This window comes from Somniosus microcephalus, chromosome 1, assembly GCF_052327205.1.
Source record: "Somniosus microcephalus isolate GS21.2 chromosome 1, FLI_Smic_1.0, whole genome shotgun sequence".
In the NCBI taxonomy this organism is placed as follows: Eukaryota; Metazoa; Chordata; class Chondrichthyes; order Squaliformes; family Somniosidae; genus Somniosus; species Somniosus microcephalus.
The window spans coordinates 290,748,492-290,769,068 of NC_140987.1; the positions used below are offsets into that span (position 1 = coordinate 290,748,492).

General features: G+C 46.2%; 1 protein-coding gene across 4 annotated transcripts in view; it reads left to right on the top strand.

Annotated features, from left to right (window-relative positions):
- The window catches only part of gldc (glycine dehydrogenase (decarboxylating)), a 146,138-nt gene that overhangs the window by 102,941 nt on the left and 22,620 nt on the right, over nucleotides 1-20,577 (top strand). For 2 of the 4 annotated variants that reach the window (XM_085993828.1, XM_085993809.1), the window contains exons 16-18: nucleotides 3,053-3,178; nucleotides 12,349-12,498; nucleotides 16,874-16,986. In XM_085993828.1, the coding sequence (XP_085849954.1) occupies nucleotides 3,053-3,178; nucleotides 12,349-12,498; nucleotides 16,874-16,986 (389 nt within the window). The remainder of the gene's footprint in view (nucleotides 1-3,052; nucleotides 3,179-12,348; nucleotides 12,499-16,873; nucleotides 16,987-20,577) is intronic. The other 2 variants (XR_015079117.1, XM_085993818.1) reach the window with 1 other exon arrangement.

Consider the following 20,577-nt stretch of genomic DNA (forward strand, 5'->3'; position numbering starts at 1 on the left):
TTTGTTTCTTTCCTTTTTCACCACCCACCGTTGCAGGGAATTTAATGACTTAAGCGCCTGTGCCGCGAAATTCGGCTCCGTAGTGCCCAGTTTTTCGGCGTTACGGGTGCCCTTTTGTGCCCAAAATGGCACGCACGCACACTTCTGGTGCAGGCCGCACCGGACGCCATTTTGGTGAGGACGCAAGCGCGGGCGCTAAGAGCACGCACTTGAACTGTGCAGTGTACGCAGATCATGACACCAATCAGATTTGACGCCAGCACTACCATTTTTGACCTCAACGCTGCAGCCAGTGACCTCTCTTAACCTCCCACAGCTGAACATGCATTCAGCAACAGGAAGGACCCCGCCCACCAGCGCTATTTTAAGGGATCATCACCTGCTTTCAGGTTAGTTGCTGATTGATTTCTACTGGCTCTTGGTGAGTTTGTAGAAGTGTTTCTTGGTTTGGTGTCTTATTTGAAGTTGCTGAAGTCTCCAGGGAGTGGTGTGGCAGGTTACTGCAAGGTTTCTGCTCAGACCAGTTGCTCCCAGACACGGGTGCTGTAGTTTGTATCCCCCTTTCCCTGCAGCATGACAGGGAGAATGAGCAGAGGCGACACAGAGGAGGACAAGCTGCTTGAAGAGGAAGGAGGTGGAGAAGGGCTCTCAGCAGAAGGCCATATCCACCCAGGGTCTTCAGGGAGCAATTCTACCTCAACCTCAGCGAGGAACAGTGCATGCAACGTTTCCACTTCACCAAGGTGCTCACTGAAACCTGCCACCTGTTGCAGGCAGACCTGCAGCCTCAGAGCAGGGCAAAGACGGCATTGCCAGTGGCTATGCAGGTGAGCGTGGCCATGAAATTCCATGCGTTGGGCTCCTTCCAGGCTGGAGTAATCTTGGGCTGTCTGTTAGATAGTCTTAATTTGCCTGATTCCTTAATGTGTGCCTTCTGTATTTGTTCCCAGGTCCTGCAGGTAGTGTGGAGTCTGGCCACCACCTCCTGCCGGGCAAAGGTGCACTGTCGTTTCTGGGGAGAGTGCCCTGGAGTGCCAAACACCACAACCCACCTCCACTTTGCCAGACATGGAAGAGGAGGTCGGATGCTGCAGCGCTCCATTGCTTGCCAGCAAATTCTGTTTCATGTCTCCACATTGGGATTCCTTTTCATTTTATTTATTTTTTGTCTGGCATTGCAATTTCCCCCTCTGCCTTATAACTTCGTCAATGCCTGCCCAAGTATTGAAATGTGAGCCTGTCTAAAGGTTCAAGAACCTCTGCCCCCTGTAGAGAGCCTCTTGCCGTTCAATGTCTGCTACCCTTTCAATTTCAGGTGAAATGTGATTTCTGTGGTTCTTCCACTTCCCCTGGCCCCCTAGCTCCATGCACAAGGCCAAAGCTGTGCAGACAGTTATGAATAATTAGACACATGAGCTGACCCTGCGTGCACTCTGCTCACCGTATGGTTTGGTTAGCTTTTCAATCGCAGGTAAGTCAACAAGCCTAAATGTAAAATAACAACAGAAAATGCTGGAAAAACTCAGCAGGCCAGGCAACATCCGTGGAGAGAGAAATAGAGTCACCATTTCAGGTCGAAACCCTTCAGAACTGGGCTGGATGTTGACTGGGAGGCATCTGCAATGGCTTAATGTGACTAAATTGTTGCAGTATTCCTTGGTATTACACAGAGCACGTGGGACAGTTGTCAACATGAAACTGTCTCACCCTCTCGCACGCACAAAAATATACATCATTCTCTAATTTAACAGATCAAATATTCAAAACTTGTATTTTATCATATCACTCTGTGTGAGTGCTGTATGGTGCTTTAAGTGATGACTAAATCCCTTACAAATAGACGCAACTGTTACATGGCGGTTACCCAAATACTAATTGCTCAGCTGTCTATTTGTGTAGCTTTGTTTTGCTCCCAGTTTTTTAAAATTTGTTCATGGGCTCTGGGCGTTGCTGGCAAGGCCAGCATTTATTGCCCATCCCTAATTGCCCTTGAGAAGTTGGTGGTGAGCTGCCTTCTTGAACCGCTGCAGTCCATGTGGTGAAGGTACTCCCACAGTGCTGTTAGGGAGGGAGTTCCAGGATTTTGAGCCAGCGACGATGAAGGATCAGCGATATACTTCCAAGTCAGGATGGTGTGTGACTTGGGGAACTTGGAGGTGGTGGTGTTTCCATGCGCCTGCTGCCCTTGTCCTTCTAGGTGGTAGAGGTCGCGGGTTTGGGAGGTGCTGCCGAAGAAGCCTTGGCGAGTTGCTGCAGTGCATCTTGTAGATGGTACACACTGCAGCCACGGTACGCCAGTGGTGGAGGGAGTGAATGTTTAAGGTGGTGGATGGGGTGCCAATCAAACGGGCTGCTTTGTCCTGGATGGTGTCGAGCTTCTTGAATGTTGTTGGAGCTGCACTCATCCAGGCAAGTGGAGAGTTTAGTTTATATCTTCTGCTACCACAGTGCAGATGCTACGCTAAATTATGGATTCAATTTTTTAGTTGAACTAGTCCTCATCCAAATTAATCTGTCAAGTTTTTGTTAATTGTCTTTGTTGCTAGTTGATCAATGGGCCTTGACTGCTGTTGGGCTAATTCCGTATTGAATTAGTACCTGCCGTATTGCTGTTAATGTTGAAGAATGACTAGATGCTTCAAGTAGCAAGCTTTCAGTTTGGATTGTATTTTTTTATTTGCATGTCGGTGTACAATAGAAGAGTGTTGTTCATCTTTGTGTACTCTCATGGGGATTTCCAGTGGGGATAAAGATGACAAGGTCTTTCCATTATCTTGTAGCTAATGATGTAGAGTTAAGCTGTGCTGAGTGTTCAGTCGAAGCTCACCTACATTTAGCTGTTTCTTCTGCCGTCTGGAGTTTTTGTTGCTACATTTAACATTGATTCTTGTGGTATGTACTCTTGACACTTGACCTGCACACGCAGCAGCCAGTCAACACCAGCAAGGTCCTTTTTATAAGGCGATCTCCCAAATCAGAGAAAGCTGTTTTGAGTAGCTAATTGACATTTTGACGCTGACCTTTTGACTATTTGTTTCTTCCTCCTGCCCAGGTCTGCCTTATCCCCAAATCTGCTCATGGCACCAATCCAGCCAGTGCACAAATGGCAGGGATGAAAATCCAACCCGTCGAAGTGGACAAGAATGGGAACATAGATGTTGCACATTTAAAAGCAATGGTACGTAGTTTTCGAAAAATACCGCACCCACAAAGTTAACATGATAAAATCTGTGCTGAACTTTGAAGGAAAACATTAGTACCATCATTCTGTAGTATGGAGATGGACCATTATGACACAATTTTTAAGATCTTTTTCAATCTTGATGTTACCAATGTTTGTTACTTTTCCCAGGTGCTTTGTTCTGCGTATGAGCTTTGTTGAGGTCCACTTCACCACCACCCATCTCATTGTTGCCTGTTCATTAAAGTTTGTACTTTTGCAGGTCATTTTCTCTCTCTCACCTTTTCTACTATGTTTGCTGCTTTTTAGAATTTGTTGGCAGGATGTGGGTGACGCTGGCAGGGCTGGTGTTTCTTTCTCTCCCTACTTGCCCTGAGCGGGCGGTGGCGGGCCGCTTTCTTGAACCGCCGCAGTCCTTCTGCTGATGGTGCTTCCACGATGGTGTTTGTTTCTTCACTCCTCACTAACTCTTCACAGGGGGGAAAAAATTGTGCTCGTTGCCACCTTTATACTAAGGAAAATATCTTCCGATGGAAGTACCCTGTAGTTTGTCTTTGCACCAGTTCCTGTGTTGCTGAATCTGCCCCATTTTATTCCTTAAGGAGATTCAGCAATAATGGAACAGCTGTGCCAAATTGGCCAAGTCTTGCAATGCTGGGGGTGGGGGAAATGTACAGGCCAGCACATTGCTGAGAGCCAGTAGCTCGAATCAAAATAGTTGGACATTGCTGTATGCACATCGACATCATTCAATGACATGAGTGTTGAACTGTTTACACTACAGTGATGCTGCTAATGTCATTCTTACCTTAGAGTTGCCTCTGATGGCAAGTATGGCGATGAGTCGGGCGGGGGGGACAAGGTTACAAAAAATAGCAAGTCTAATTTATGAAGTGCAAGCTTTAGAGCCTTGTATCTGAGAAGGTTAAAGTGGACTCTTGACAGACCTTTTAGCCAACAGGTAACGCCAAACTGCTAATGTAGAAACATCAGTACATGACATTGTGTTAGCAAATTATCTGCTCCACCTAAAGATACGTCGAGCCATGATACTGCAATCTAACAAATCTAACAATCCAACAAATACTGTACAATAATCCAGTTCTGACCAAGGGTCATCGACCTGTTTCTCTCTCCACAGAATCTGCCTGACCTGCTGAGTATTTCCAGCATTTTCTGTTTTTTATTACTGTACAATATTAGTTGTGTTCCTTTAGTAAGGACCAGGTTGCTGTCCTCACCACATTGCACAGACTGGCATACTTGCATTTATATTACATGTTATTTTTAAAAACAATGCAGATTGAATTTCATTTCAATATGTAACAGCTTTTTTGTAATCAAAGTTTGCTGCCAACAGTATCTCAACAGTATCTCTAAAGTTAGTGGCAAACCACAAATATAAATATAGCGACATGACTGCCTTCCAGAGGCAGCCACCCCACATAAATAACCTCCACTGCCATCTCTGCTGGAGGCACAAATGCCAAGTAGTTTACTATCAGAGGGGGAGATGGCCAAAGTAAGTGGCCGTTAACAAACTAAACCTTTGGGGCAGGTACAGACTCCAATGAACTGCTAGAAAGCACAGTTTTAAAGCAAATTCAGCTGCTGTTAATACAAATGTGGGGGGTTTCTACAGCGGCAGAAGTGATACCCATCAATGGAAAACTGCTTCATGAAGCAGTTCTTTAATACTCCATTTCAATTAGTGAGGCAGTACACACACTTTCAGAGGTTAGGAACACCACCTCAGGAAATGGTTTAGGTCAGACTCTCGAGGTGAAAGACTACTGGTAGTAAAGGTAAGTGGCTATAGCCAGCACTGCCTTCTGTCAGGGCCTCCGTGTTCTCCAGTCTTGGGCGAGCTTAGAGCTCGGTGCCCCTGTACAGGCCACTTGGGGATTTTAACATCACTGACCTTGGCAGAAATTTTCCTCGCAGCGGCCAAAATCACACACGGTCAAATGTAACTTTGCAGTAACAGTGCGTGTGCAAATTTTGCACATTTGTGTCCTGGTGTGCCAATGTCACCCCTCAGTACAAATGAGGTGTATTCGCCACAACGGGGACCACATCAAATGTCAGACCTATTGCCATTGCAAGGTGTCTTGCACCATAAATATGATTTAACTGGAACAATATAAATTTTACTCACAGGAACTATTCGGCTGAGACCATTGTACCCATCAACGCTGCCTTTCAGTTTAACCTACACACTAATTGTCCCCTTACACTCATCCAAGCTGACTTAAATATCTGTTTGCATTCTCCACCATCTCCAAGACTCACAGCGTGTGTTATATGTACTGGGAAAATTGCAGAGTACTGCCACAACCTCCCACCTATATCCTCCCTGCATCCTAACATTCATGTGTGTTTATACCTTGTCTATTGAAAGATATGCTGATGAGGTGCCTACACAAGCAAAATGATTTGCAATTAATCCAGGAATATCTTGGAAGTAAAAAAAATGTTCTTTCTAGTGCACAACGGCTCCTGGTGCACTATTTTGGTTTTTTTAACATGGTATTAAGCATGCTGTTCCAATCTATTTTTGGAAAAAAAACATATGCTTACCCCTTTGTGACCTTAGTGGACCTCTTTTTGCCAGTTCCTTTTGAAGAACTAACAAATGTAAATCTCTCCTCCTACCAAATAAAAAAATGGAGAGCATTCCTACATGCAAAACCTATTTAAAGTATATGTAGGAAGAATAACCATGAATGCAAATCATAAAACATGGAATTTTATGGCTATTTTATTGGAAAAAATATATTTGTGTTTCATGTATTTAGAAGCTGTTGAAAAACCCTATGCATTACTTTGTTGGCTGTTCTATTGCAATGAGAGTGTTGGATTTCCCCACCATTGAGCTAGCTGGTCTTGCTGGTCAACTCACTGCTCTTGGCCAAGTTAGCAAGGAGAGCAATATATGGATGGTGAGCTTAGCCTGTTGACAGAAAAGAGTGCTCAAGATTGGCAGAGGTTCCATATTGGGTTGGTTTTCTAAACGTTTTACCAGTTTCGGCACTTAAAGGCATTAGCTGAAAAGGCTGTGTGCACAACCAAAGAGACTACAAGAGGAAAAATGTTGATTCAATTTGTACAGTGGGGAAAGAAAGTCTAGGGGGAGTAAACTTTCTTCAAAGTACTCCCCCTGTTGATATAGAAAAAGGTAATAGACTTACGTAATGACGTATGAGGAGAGATTGGGTCGATTAGGCTTATATTCGCTGGAGTTTAGAAGAATGAGAGGGGATCTCATTGAAACTTATAAAGTTCTAACAGGACTAGACAGACTGGATGCAGGAAGGATGTTCCCGATGGTCGGGGAATCCAGAACCAGGGGTCACAGTCTAAGGATAAGGGGTAAGCCATTTAGGACAGAGATGAGGAATTTCTTCACCCAGAGAGTGGTGAACCTGTGGAATTCTCTACCACAGAAGGCAGTTGAGGCCAATTCATTAAATATATTCAAGAAGGAGTTAGATATATTTCTTAAGGCTAAAGGGATCAAGGGATATGCGGAGAAAGCAGTGACAGGGTACTGAATTTGGATGATCAGCCATGATCTCATTGAATGGCGGAACAGGCTCGAGGGGCTGAATGGCCTACTCCTGCTCCTATCTTCTATGTTTCTATGTTTACCAAAGGTGCCATTGTTGTAGCAAAAATGTCAAATGTTATTACCAGCATGGAGACGCTTGCTTGGGGGATCCCTCACTCTGGTGGAATCACTGACTGTTAGTATCCTGACTGGCTTCAAAGCAAAAGGAAGAGTTGATTCAAACCAGCCTAAGAACCTCCCAAACCTAGAAAAGAATACAGCAGCTGAGGAATGCAGATTCCCTGGTTGGTGGTGTGGTTTGCCAGGATCAGCTAGCTCCAGAGTGGCTTATGGGCTTGTTTGAACTTGGAACTGCCACTATTTGGTCTTTGCTGGCAAAAAAATTGATGTCACTAAAATGGCAGACTCATCATAAGCTACTGACATTTTGTTCCTATTTAAAAAGAAAATAAGGAGTGCTTTGAGCAAAAAGCAGTCTCTCCTTTTTTAAGTTACCAGGGTAAGCAGACTTCAAAACAAAGTTACAGAGCTTCTGTTCTCATAGTCAACAGTACCCAATGGCCATGTGTTCCAGTACACTCCCAACATACAAAATGTTTTCCTGTTTGATAAGAACCTCTTCAGTTTAAAATCTTGTCTCAGACCCTACCAGTATGGTGACATCTTCCGGGTAGATATAAGAACATAAGAAATAGGAGCAGGAATAGGCCACTTGGCCCCTCGAACCTGCTCCGCCATTCAATAAGATCATGGCTGATCTTGGGCTCAAAGGCACTTCCCTGCCTGCTCCCCATAACCCTTCATTCCCTTATCTTGTAAAAATCTGTCTGTCTCCACCTTAAATGTATTTAATGACCCAGCCTCCACGGCTCTCTGGGACAGAGAATTCCACAAACTTACGACCCTCTGAGCGAAGAAATTCCTCCTCATCTCAGTTCTAAAAGGGCGACCATTTATTCTGAAACTATGCCCCCGAGTTCTAGATTTCCCCACGAGGGGAAACATGCTCTCTGCGTCTACCTTGTCGAGCCCCCTCAGTATCTTTTATGTTTCAATAAGATCACCTCTCATTCTTCTAAATTCCAATGAGTATAGACCCAACCTGCTCAACCTTTCTTCATAAGTCAACCCCCTCATCTCAGGAATCAACCGTGTGAATCGTCTCTGAACTGCCTCCAATGCAAGTATGTCCTTCCTTAAATAAGGAGACTAAAACTGTACACAGTACTCAAGATGCGGCCTCACCAATACCCTGTACAATTGTAGCAGGACTTCCCTGCTTTTATACTCCAACCCCCTTGCAATAAAGGCCAACATTCCATTTGCCTTTTCCACCACAGAGATGTTGCCATTGCGTGCATGTATGGTACTTATTCATAAATGAAACATCTTCTAACTTGTTAACCAATCGTTAGCTTTTGCTATAATAAAAACAGAAAATGCTGGAGATACTCAGCAGGTCAGGCAGCATCTGTGAAGAGAGAAACAGAGTTAACGTTTCAGATCGATGACTTTTTGTCAGAATCTTTTCTCTCTTCACAGATGCTGCCTGACCTGCTGAGTATCTCCAGCATTTTCGTGTTTTTATTTTGGATTTCCAGCATCTGTAGTATTTTCTTTTTGTGTTAGCTTTTGCTAATTGCCTGGACAGAAACGTTGCGTCACATTCTGTGTCATATTCTACGTGGGTGCAGCAGATAATGTATTTCTGAATCCATGTACTATAAACAAGCAATTCCATGATGCGGCTGGTGTCACTGACTAGATAACATTTTTCAGTGGGGGGAAGGGGGGATTCTCCTTTGACGGAAGGATAATGTGTTAAACGTTAACCCCGGTCAGAGTTCTGGGGGTTCAGTTGGCTGAAAAAAAAACACAGGGCCTGGCTCATTTTCAACCGAACTACGACCAACTTTTTTTTTAGTGTAGCTTCCACGTCCAAAGTGGATGGTGAGACCTAGGAGGCAGAAGGAAATGGGCAATCAAAATATTTTAATGTTTCTTCTTTAAGAAAAAGGACACCACGTAGGATGTGGTAGATAGAAATAAAGTAAAATAATAAAAAATTTAAAATGTGGCAATAAAGAGCAAGGGGCAATGAGGAACAATGAGGAGCTGAAGTAGATTTTAAAAAATGATTTAATGTCATATTTCAACTGTTTTACGTTTGTACAGGTTATTATGACACCAAGGAAGCTACCCCGTGAAATTTGAGTAACTATGTTAGTGTTTCAGCACCAGTGTGCGATCTGAAAAATTAATAAATGGTTGGTTCAGGGAAAGCAGACTTTCTCTGCACCTGCTGATAGTCTAAATCTGATTTTTTTTTTTGGAGGAGGATTTTTTAAATTATTATTTGTTCATAAGCTGTGGGTGACACTGCCAAAGCTGCATTTATTGCCCGTCGCTTGTTGCTGTGAGAAGGTGGTGGTGGGCCGCTGCCTTGAAGTGATTTGTTTGTACAACCGAGCGGTTTGCTAGGCCACTCCAAAAGGCATTAAGAGTCGACCATGTACAGTAGTGTGGAATAATCTCGCGTGTAGGCCAGAGCAGGTAGGGGTCGAATGGTTCCCTTCCCTGAACAATCCGTGAACTAGTTGAGTTAATAACAACAGCACAGTCCCTTTCACAATTCTTTCTGGCACTAGCCCATGAATTACCCAATTTATTGAATTCAGTTTCACATCTTGCCATGGTGAGATTTTGAACTCAACCTCTGGGTTACTGGAACAATACCATAACTGCTACACCACTGTATCTATGTTGTTCCCATGTTGAAGAGAAGTGTTAATGGGCAATGCTGTTGACATTGAGAATGGTGTAGAAGGAATTTAGGAGAACATTTTCATTGCTTGAGATAGTTAATAACCCAGAATACTTTTGTGATTTAAGTAACTTTCAGTGTGTATTTCAACTCAACATTTTGATGCTCTTAAACTTTCCAACTCCTTCCTGGCCAGTTTCTACTTCCACAAAATACGGTTTCACGATTTTTGAATAAGTTGTTTCAAAAAAGGGGGGGCATAAGGGATGATAAGTTGATAAATGCTGAGTTTATTTTTTTAAAAGGTGTATCATATGTCTTTAAACAGTTCAAAAGTCCAACTTGTTTGGTCATCTCATCTCTCTTGCTACTACACATGTGGGAAACATCTGCTAAAAATGCAATAAGGGGAGGTTTTCTCAATAGTTTCCCAAGGATTGCACAACTTAACAAAGAGTTGTGCTGAAGAATGATCGGTAGCATCAGTTTTCCCCATGATTCTCCACACAGTTAGTTATTAATCTTCGAAGTACTTATGTAGAGACAACCAGAGGAGGTAAAATGCTTCTCTACAGGAACTGGGGAAAGTCAAAGGTCATATACACCGCTTTGTAATTGCTGAGAGCCTGGGTTCCATCCGTGCACATCTTTCACATAATTCCATGTTTGAACCTCTCCAAATCAGGTTTCTCCCCTTGCCACAGCACTGAAACAGCCCTTATCGAAGTCACAAATAACATCCTATGTGACTGTGACCGTGGTGAACGATCCTTCTCAACCTGTCTGCAGCCTTTGACACAGTTGACCACACCATCCTCCTCCAACTGCCCTCGCCTGGTTCCATATCTATCTATTCAGTCGTAGCCAGAGAATCCTGTGGTGGCTTCTATTCCCGCTCCTGCACTCTTTACCTTTGGAGTCCCCCTAGGATCTATCCTTGGCCCCCTCCTATTTCTCATCTACATGCTGGCCCTCGGCGACATCATCCGAAAACACAACATAAAGGCCTAGAAATTCACTGGCGCCCCGTTTGGGGCACCAGTCTCGCCAGGGCGCCGGAAGTACCGCCCCGGAAGGAGTCGTGAACGCCCGCCGGAAATTCAGTTTCAGCGCCCCAGACGGAAGCGCAGCGCTACTCGAGGCGCCCCACATCCCTCTTGGGGCGCTGCAACTGAAAATCGCAGCACAACGTGCCACAGCGCCACATGCTGTGGCACGGCGCGCTGCGGTACTGCAGGCCTTCCTCCCCTTCTTAAAGGGGAGGGGCCTGCTGCAGTGCAATTGGCGATCGCGAGTGCCGGCAAAAGAGCCCGGCACCGAGGAGAAGTGCCGGGCTTCTGAGACACAGCCGGCACAACGCGGGGGTGGGGGGGGGCTCAGGAGGCCGGGGATGGCAGCGCGAAGAGGTGCTGGCAGGTGGCCAGCAAAAAAAATGGCCGCTCCGCGCCTCTACCGCCGCAGGTAGGCCCCCCTGAACCGGTCGCAAATTGCGACCGGCGTTAAAGCAGGGGGCGCTACCAAATTTCGCGATCGGGGCGGTAGCGGGGCGCTGCGCACACCGATGACGTCATCGGTAGCGGCGCAGCGCTAACGGCTAGCGCCACCATTAGCGCCCCGCTAAATTTAGCGGGAGGCGTGGCCAGTGGCGTAAAACCCACTAAGTGCCCTCTTTGGGTGCTAACGGGTGGCGCAGCCCACTGAATTTCTAGGCCAAAGTTCCACATGTACGCTGACAACACCCAGCTCTACCTCAACACCATCTCTCTCGACCCCTCCAGTGCCTCTGATTTGTCACGCTGCTTGTCCCACATCTGGTATTGGAGGAACAGAAATTTCCTCCAATTAAATATTGGGAAGACCGAAGCTATTGTCTTCGGTTGCTGTCACAAACTCTGTTCCCTAGCTACCAGCTCCATCCCCCTCCCTGGCCACTGTCTGAGGCTGAACCAGACTGTTCGCAACCTCACCATCCTATTTGACCCTGAGCTGAGCTCTCCATCACCAAGACCGTCTATTTCCACCTCGTAACAGCAGCCGGCTCCACCCCTGCCTCAGCCCATCTGCTGCTGAAGCCCTCAACCAGGTCTTTGTTACTTCCAGACTTGACTACTCCAATGCTTTCCTGACCGGCCCCTCTATAAACTTGAGCTCATCCAAACTCTGCTGCCTGTAACCTAATTCTCATTCACCCATCACTCCTCTGCTTGCTAACCTACATTGCCTCCTGGTCTACCAATGCCTCGATTTAAAAATTCTCATCCTTGTGTTCAAATCCCTCATGGTCTTGCCTCTCCCTATCTCTGTAACCTCCTGCAATCCTACAGTCCTCCAAGAGCCCTGCCCTCCTCCAATTCTGGTCTCTTCCGCAACCCCGATTTCCTTTGCTCCACCATTGGTGGCTGTGCCTTCAGCTGCCTAGGTCTTAATGTCTGGGATTCCATCCCTCAACCTTCCCGCCTCTCGACCTCTCCTCCTTTAAGTCGCTTCTTAAAACCTATCTCTTTGACCAAGCTTTTGGTCACCTGTCCTAATATCTCTTTATGTGACACTTTTAACATTCCTGTAAAGCGTCTTGGGATGTTTTACTAAGTTAAAGGCGCTATATAAATGTACGTTGTTGGGTTCAGGTCGTCCACCCACCTCCCCGGTGAGAGAGTTTTGTTAAACGGAGTAAGATCCTATGTGATACATTGTAAAAACGTGGTTAAGTATATTTACTAGAGTTCAATTAGGTGAACAACTAAATCTTGGCAAATTTCAAATCTGTGCATATATTTGGTCTGCAAAAGGCTGAAAAAGAGCTTCATTTGTTCAACCTTGTTTTTACTGAAGGCTGACAAGCATAAAGATAACCTGGCTGCCATAATGATCACCTATCCATCCACATACGGTGTGTTTGAGGAGAACATTAGTGATGTGTGCGACCTGATCCATAATCACGGGGGACAAGTTTACCTAGATGGAGCAAACATGAATGCACAGGTAAGAAACCTTATTTATCTGCGTCTGCAATGCACTTTGAACCAAGTGCGCACACTGAATAACCATGGCTACCTGAGCCTGTGGAAATTGCTGGGTCACTTGACAGTACTACACAGCAGGTGCCAGGAAACCGGTGCAAGTGTCTGAGAAGAGCGTTTTCTTTCACAGACTTTGAGTACTGGTGTACAGTTTGGCAATGGAAGCAAAAATGAAGTTGCTACCTACATGCAAATTGGTCTTATAAAGATTGAAGATTAAACTGAGATTTCCCTGCGCCAATACTCCTGGCACACGCCAGGATTACAGATCCAGAAATTGTGCACATACCTAGCCAGGATTTTCCATCCATTCATGTATGGATGGAAAATCCAGGCTAGGGATTTGCAATTTCCAATGCTGGGAGCACAGAAGTGGAAAATTTCTCTCTCATTTATTTTCTAATTCCCTTTACACACTCTCCTGCTGTACACAATTTCTGACAGAACAGTAGCTGAGTCTAGGCTAGAGAAGTCTCCACAGCTGTTTCCTCCCCTCAGATTGTGCCATCTGTAATAACGGATATTAGTTAAAAGTGGCATTCGGTTTCAGGTCTTCACCATAGGCATCCAGTGCTCTTCTGGTGGATCGAGGGACTGCTGTCTCTTTCTGTCCCTCTGCCAGTCATCCACATTTCAATTGTCAAATTAGTAAAATCATAATGTTCTTAGTGCATTTTCAGTTGGCGCTTTTATTAAAATTAAGATAAATTGGTATTCGTAGGATTGGAATCCTGTATAAAACCCCAGTTAGCCTATTCATTTGGCATTGGTCGCTGCACCTTTTGCACCATACCAATATTAAGAGTCCACTATAAGCTTGTTCCTGTGATATTAGCAGTTTGGTGTCTTTAGCGAGACTACCTGAAAGAGTCATTTTTTGCACGGCTCATGCTGCAACCCTTTCACACAAGTCGTTTTAAACTTGGACCGTCCTCTGCGCTGCCTTTTCAAATTGCTGATGATACAGAAGAGTCTGAAGGGATAGCCAGATTTTTTCTGTCATTAGCGATTCAATTGGCAATCAGGCACTGCTGAATAGAGCTCCTGGCACACTGAGGCACACCTACATGGGGCTCTACTTTTCCCAATTCAGCCGCGCTGTAAGCAAGTGGTATAATTACAGCTGCCCATTGTAGCAGTTAATGCAGTGTGACTGGGTACACAATGCCAGCCAGGTTGCTGGCTGAAGCCTTCTAACCTGGCTGAATCAAGATCGATGATGGAAGTGCATATATCCATCGTGCTTATAAATCGCACTTAACCTACTTAAAGCAAAATAGGCCTCTTAACAGCGAAATGTTTAAAAATAACGGTATGGGACTGAGGGGTGGCATCCTGTGTTGGAGCTCCAAAGTGCTATTCTCATGTAGGTTTGTGTCCATGATTTTTTTTTTGACAGGGTTAGCTTCATGATCTCAGTTGCGGTTTTGTGGGCAGATGCCAAGTGCTTCTCAATAAAGGGGGGGATTTGGAGAGCCAGTTGCCTCTGGGTCCTTCACTGTATCTCCTGGACCTTGGTGGAGGCCTGAAAGCAGGTCACTGGAGCAACATTCTCAAGGGTGAAGCTCCACCTGGTAACAAGTGGGCCGTAACTTCCCAAGCTAGAATTTATCCACAGCAACTGTCCAAAGGACGGAAACACCACCCTGTCCAAAGGACGGAAACACCACCCTGTCCAAGGGACGGAAACACCACCCTGTCCAAAGGACGGAAACACCACCCTGTCCAAAGGACGGAAACACCACCCTGTCCAAGGGATGGAAACACCACCCTGTCCAAAGGACGGAAACACCACCCTGTCCAAAGGACGGAAACACCACCCTGTCCAAGGGACGGAAACACCACCCTGTCCAAGGGACGGAAACACCACCCTGTCCAAAGTACGGAAACACCACCCTGTCCAAAGGACGGAAACACCACCCTGTCCAAGGGACGGAAACACCACCCTGTCCAAGGGATGGAAACACCACCCTGTCCAAAGGACGGAAACACCACCCTGTCCAAGGGACGGAAACACCACCCTGTCCAAGGGACGGATACACCACCCTGTCCAAGGGACGGAAACACCACCCTTTCAAAAGGACGGAAACACCACCCTGTCCAAAGGACGGAAACACCACCCTGTCCAAAGGACGGAAACACCACCCTGTCCAAAGGACGGAAACACCACCCTGTCCAAGGGACGGAAACACCACCCTGTCCAAGGGACGGAAACACCACCCTGTCCAAGGGACGGATACACCACCCTGTCCAAGGGACGGAAACACCACCCTTTCAAAAGGACGGAAACACCACCCTGTCCAAAGGACGGAAACACCACCCTGTCCAAGGGACGGATACACCACCCTGTCCAAGGGACGGAAACACCACCCTTTCAAAAGGACGGAAACACCACCCTGTCCAAAGGACGGAAACACCACCCTGTCCAAGGGACGGAAACACCACCCTGTCCAAGGGACGGAAACACCACCCTGTCCAAGGGACGGAAACACCACCCTGTCCAAGGGACGGAAACACCACCCTGTCCAAAGGACGGAAACACCACCCTGTCCAAGGGACGGAAACACCACCCTGTCCAAGGGACGGAAACACCACCCTGTCCAAGGGACGGAAACACCACCCTGTCCAAGGGACGGAAACACCACCCTGTCCAAAGGACGGAAACACCACCCTGTCCAAGGGACGGAAACACCACCCTGTCCAAAGGATGGAAACACCACCCTGTCCAAGGGACGGAAACACCACCCTGTCCAAAGGACGGAAACACCACCCTGTCCAAAGGACGGAAACACCACCCTGTCCAAGGGACGGAAACACCACCCTGTCCAAGGGACGGAAACACCACCCTGTCCAAGGGACGGAAACACCACCCTGTCCAAAGGACGGAAACACCACCCTGTCCAAGGGACGGAAACACCACCCTGTCCAAAGGACGGAAACACCACCCTGTCCAAGGGACGGAAACACCACCCTGTCCAAGGGACGGAAACACCACCCTGTCCAAAGTACGGAAACACCACCCTGTCCAAGGGACGGAAACACCACCCTGTCCAAAGGACGGAAACACCACCCTGTCCAAGGGACGGAAACACCACCCTGTCCAAGGGACGGAAACACCACCCTGTCCAAGGGACGGAAACACCACCCTGTCCAAGGGACGGAAACACCACCCTGTCCAAAGGACGGAAACACCACCCTGTCCAAGGGACGGAAACACCACCCTGTCCAAGGGACGGAAACACCACCCTGTCCAAAGTACGGAAACACCACCCTGTCCAAAGGACGGAAACACCACCCTGTCCAAGGGACGGAAACACCACCCTGTCCAAAGGACGGAAACACCACCCTGTCCAAAGTACGGAAACACCACCCTGTCCAAGGGACGGAAACACCACCCTGTCCAAGGGACGGAAACACCACCCTGTCCAAGGGACGGAAACACCACCCTGTCCAAAGTACGGAAACACCACCCTGTCCAAAGGACGGAAACACCACCCTGTCCAAGGGACGGAAACACCACCCTGTCCAAGGGATGGAAACACCACCCTGTCCAAAGGACGGAAACACCACCCTGTCCAAGGGACGGAAACACCACCCTTTCAAAAGGATGGAAACACCACCCTGTCCAAGGGATGGAAACACCACCCTGTCCAAAGGACGGAAACACCACCCTGTCCAAAGGACGGAAACACCACCCTGTCCAAAGGACGGAAACACCACCCTGTCCAAGGGACGGAAACACCACCCTGTCCAAAGGACGGAAACACCACCCTGTCCAAGGGACGGAAACACCACCCTGTCCAAGGGATGGAAACACCACCCTGTCCAAAGGACGGAAACACCACCCTGTCCAAGGGACGGAAACACCACCCTTTCAAAAGGATGGAAACACCACCCTGTCCAAAGGACGGAAACACCACCCTGTCCAAAGGACGGAAACACCACCCTGTCCAAGGGACGGATACACCACCCTGTCCAAGGGACGGAAACACCACCCTGTCCAAGGGACGGAAACACCACCCTGTCCAAGGGACGGAAACACCACCCTGTCCAAAGGATGGAAACACCACCCTGTCCAAGGGACGGATACACCACCCTGTCCAAGGGACGGATACACCACCCTGTCCAAAGGACGGAAACACCACCCTGTCTAAAGGACGGAAACACCACCCTGTCCAAGGGGCGGAAACACCACCCTAAGTTAGGCTTGTGACCTGAGTTGGTATGTCGAATTACCTACTGGTGATTTTTTACCTTGTCCCGTTCCTGCCCCATGCAATGAGGATATTTTTTTTGAGTGTTCTAATATTCTAGTATTTTCTCACCTAATCTCTCAGGTGGGCCTTTGTCGTCCTGGTGACTATGGATCTGATGTGTCTCACTTGAACCTACATAAAACATTCTGTATTCCCCATGGAGGAGGTGGACCTGGCATGGGACCGATTGGAGTGTAGGTTTAAATTGTCTTATTTGTTTACAGTTTTGAATCAGGATGCTGATCTTTTTAAGAGCAGGATGGGATTTAAATTGAAGACCACTGTGACTTTTTAAACATGCTGCAGTACCAATAACATGTACACTTCTTGATGTTTTATGACAACTATATTTTCCCTACTGCTACCCACTAGGGCATTTCTGTCTGTATTAATAAGGTTGAGGATAGCACAAAATATCGTATACTTGGGTCTTGGTGAAGAAATGAGACAAATGTATTCTGCCAGATGGACAAGCCTGGAACACTGTTCACTGAACGGAGACTTACTGGTACTTGATAAAGTCTTAGATTTGGGACAGAAATTTGCTGCCACATGTTACAGCTTCTAAACTTGATTCAATGCAAAGAATATCATTTTTGAACTGAGGAGCCAAAACATGTCTACCCAAGCTCAGGTTAACAATGGCCATGCTAAAACAAGAGTTGTTTTGTTCTGCTCTGGTCATTTTGAAATTGCCAGTGGTAGAAAACTGGATTGAGGGCGGACCAAAAAAGTGAATGCCTAAATGTTTGTCTTCAAAATATCTTTCATTATTTTCAGTAACTGAAAAAAGAGAGGGCGGAGATCAGCACTTATTTCCACCCCAAACTTATGACTGTTGCATTGCAATAAGACCAGCTGTTGGGTATAATACCAAACACAGGCCAGAAGGTCCCAGGTTCAGTTCCTGGTCTGTGCTGAGTTAGCTGATCGCAGCTGGTGCAGCAATTGGGGTACTAGAATTAGCTTCCAGTACCTCTGAACTAGGGAAGGGAAGATTGGCTGTTCCTGATCGCTATCCAGTGACCCCCTGTCCCTAGCTTTACTACTTTGCGGGCAAGGCAGTCCTTCAAGTCATGGAGGCACACCAAGTCCCATCATCATACCTAAGTTGCAGGCAAAATGGTTGGCAGACTTTGGATTGCAGTAAGGACACAGCGGAGAATCCCCATCATTTCATCTTACAATGCAGCAGCAGACACTGCTGTAGCTAGTGTCTGCAGGCTCACTATCCCTGTGCTGAAAGTGGCTCAGCACAGGCCACTTGCACTTCAATCCATTCCCACATAGGCTTTAACCTTGTTGAGGAGGTGATGAGAAGAAGCCCTGTAGCGGTAGATGAGCACTGAAGCAGCAAGTGTGCCGATGGTGGAAGCTGAAGGGTTTGTATGACACAACTCACTGAGGGAGAGGGCTAGAAAAGATGTAAATTATGGCCGCCTATTGCGGGACTAGCTGCCACAAAGCATGTATGCTCCTTAACTGTCATCTACCGTTTGACCTTCCAAGCAAACTAGCCCTTCAATTTAAGGAGGCACACGAGCCCCTTCATCATGTCTAGGTTACAGGCACATTCTGTATTGCGTGTGTTCTCGGGTCATTGTTTGATACAGAGTACATGCTACAAAGAGACTTTAATTTGCTTTTGCCTGAAGAATTATCAGTCAGGAGATTGTGTCTGAGATGTTTCTTTTTGCTAATCTTTTTCAGGCTTATTTTATCTCTGCAATACGGTTGCTTTGATGAGCAGAGGCAGTGTAACATTGAAACAGGCATGGTTCCACAGGGACTTGCTCTAATGCCATCTCTGGGAGCCTTGCATAGAAATACTGTATGGCTGACAATCATAGAATGATACAGCACAGAAGGAGGCCATTCAGCCCAGTGTGCCTGTGTCGGCTCTTTGGTAGAGCTCTCCAATTAATCCCCCTCTCCTGCTCTTTGCCCATAACCCTGGAAATGTTTTTCCTTCGAGTATTTATCCAATTCTCTTTTTTGAAAGTTACCATTGAATCTGCTTCCACTACTCTTTCAGGCAGTGCATTCCAGATCACAACTCGCTGTGTAAAAAAATGTTTCTTCACGTCGCCTCTGATTCTCGTGTTAATCACCTTTTAATCTGTGTCCTCTGGTTACCGACCCTTCTACCACTGGAAACAGTTTCTCCTTATTTACTCTATCAAAATCCTTCATGATTTTTGAACACCTCCATCAAATCACCCCTTAACCTTCTCTGTTCTAAGGAGAACAATCCCAGCTTTTCCAGTCTCTCCATATAACAAGTCCCTCATCCCTGGTACCATTCTAGTAAATCTCCTCTGCGCCCCCTTCAAGGCCTTACATCCTTCCTAAAGTGCGGTGCCCAAAATTGGCCTCAATACTCTAGCTGAGGCCGAACCAGTGTTTTACAAAGGTTTAGCATAACTTCCTTGCTTTTGTATTCTATCCCTCTACTAATAAAGCCAAGGATCCCATATTCTTTTTAACAGATTTCTCAATTTGTCCTGCCACTTTCAAAGATTTGTGCACATACATCCCCAGGCCTCCCTGTTCCCCCTTTAAAGTTGTATAATTTAGTCTATGTGCCTCTCCTCATTCTTCCTACCAAACTGTATCACTTCACACGTCACCGCGTTAAATTTCATTGGCCATATATCTGCCCATTTCACCAGTCTGTCTATGTCCTCCTGAAGTCTGTTACTATCCTCCTCATTGTTTATTACATTTCAGAGTTTTGTGTCATCTGCAAACTTTGAAATTATGCCCAGTATACCCAAGTCCAGGTCATTAATATGTATCAAAAAGAGCAGTGGTGCTAATACCGACCCCTGGGGGACACCACTATACCTCCCTCCAGTCTGAAAAACAACCGTTCACCACTACTCTGCTTTCTGTCCCTTAGCCAGTTTTGTATCCATGCTGCCACTGTCCCTTTTAATACCATGGGCTTTAATTTTGCTAACAAGTCTATTTGGTACTTTGTCAAACACTTTTTGCAAGTCCATATACATATCAACTGCACCGCCCTCATCAACCCTCTCCGTTACTTCATCAAAGAATTTGATTAAATTAGTCAAACATGATCTGCCTGAAACAAATCTGTGCTGACTTTTATTTATAAGCCCATACTTTTCCAAAAGCGAATTAATTTTGTCCTGGATTAATATCTCTAAAAGTTTCCTCACCACTGACGTTAGGCTGACTGACCTGTAGTTGCTGGGTTTATCCCTCTCCCCTTTTTTGAACAGGGGTGTAATATTTGGAACCCTCAGCCCTCTGGCACCACTCCCATATCCAAGGAGGATTGGAAGACTGTGGCCAGAGCCTCCGCAATTTCCACCCTTACTTCCCTCAGTAACCTAGGATGAATCTCATCTGGACCGGGTAACTTTTCTACTTTTAAGGACTGACAACCTTATGACATACTGGTGCTTAATAATTGGGGGCGCTTTTGAGAAACAGGAATTACTCCCGATCTAAGGAATATGTTTACAATTAGAACAAGAGACGGTGGTAGGATATAAATTGGTTTTTTAGTAAGAGAATTTAGCAACAAGGCCATATCACATATATGCCAAACTGTGTATCACTATATTTTGTATTTTTTTGCCTTACTGCCGTGCATTAAATGACTAGAATGATTGTTCTTCCTCCATTGTTTATTTTCTTCATGCATCAGGATAGGCATATCATCAGTAAGGAAGCAGAAAATTGCAGGATAATATTGCCGTCAGAAAGATTTGTATGCAGTAGCAACATGCGAGACACTTGCTGTTCGCTGTCTC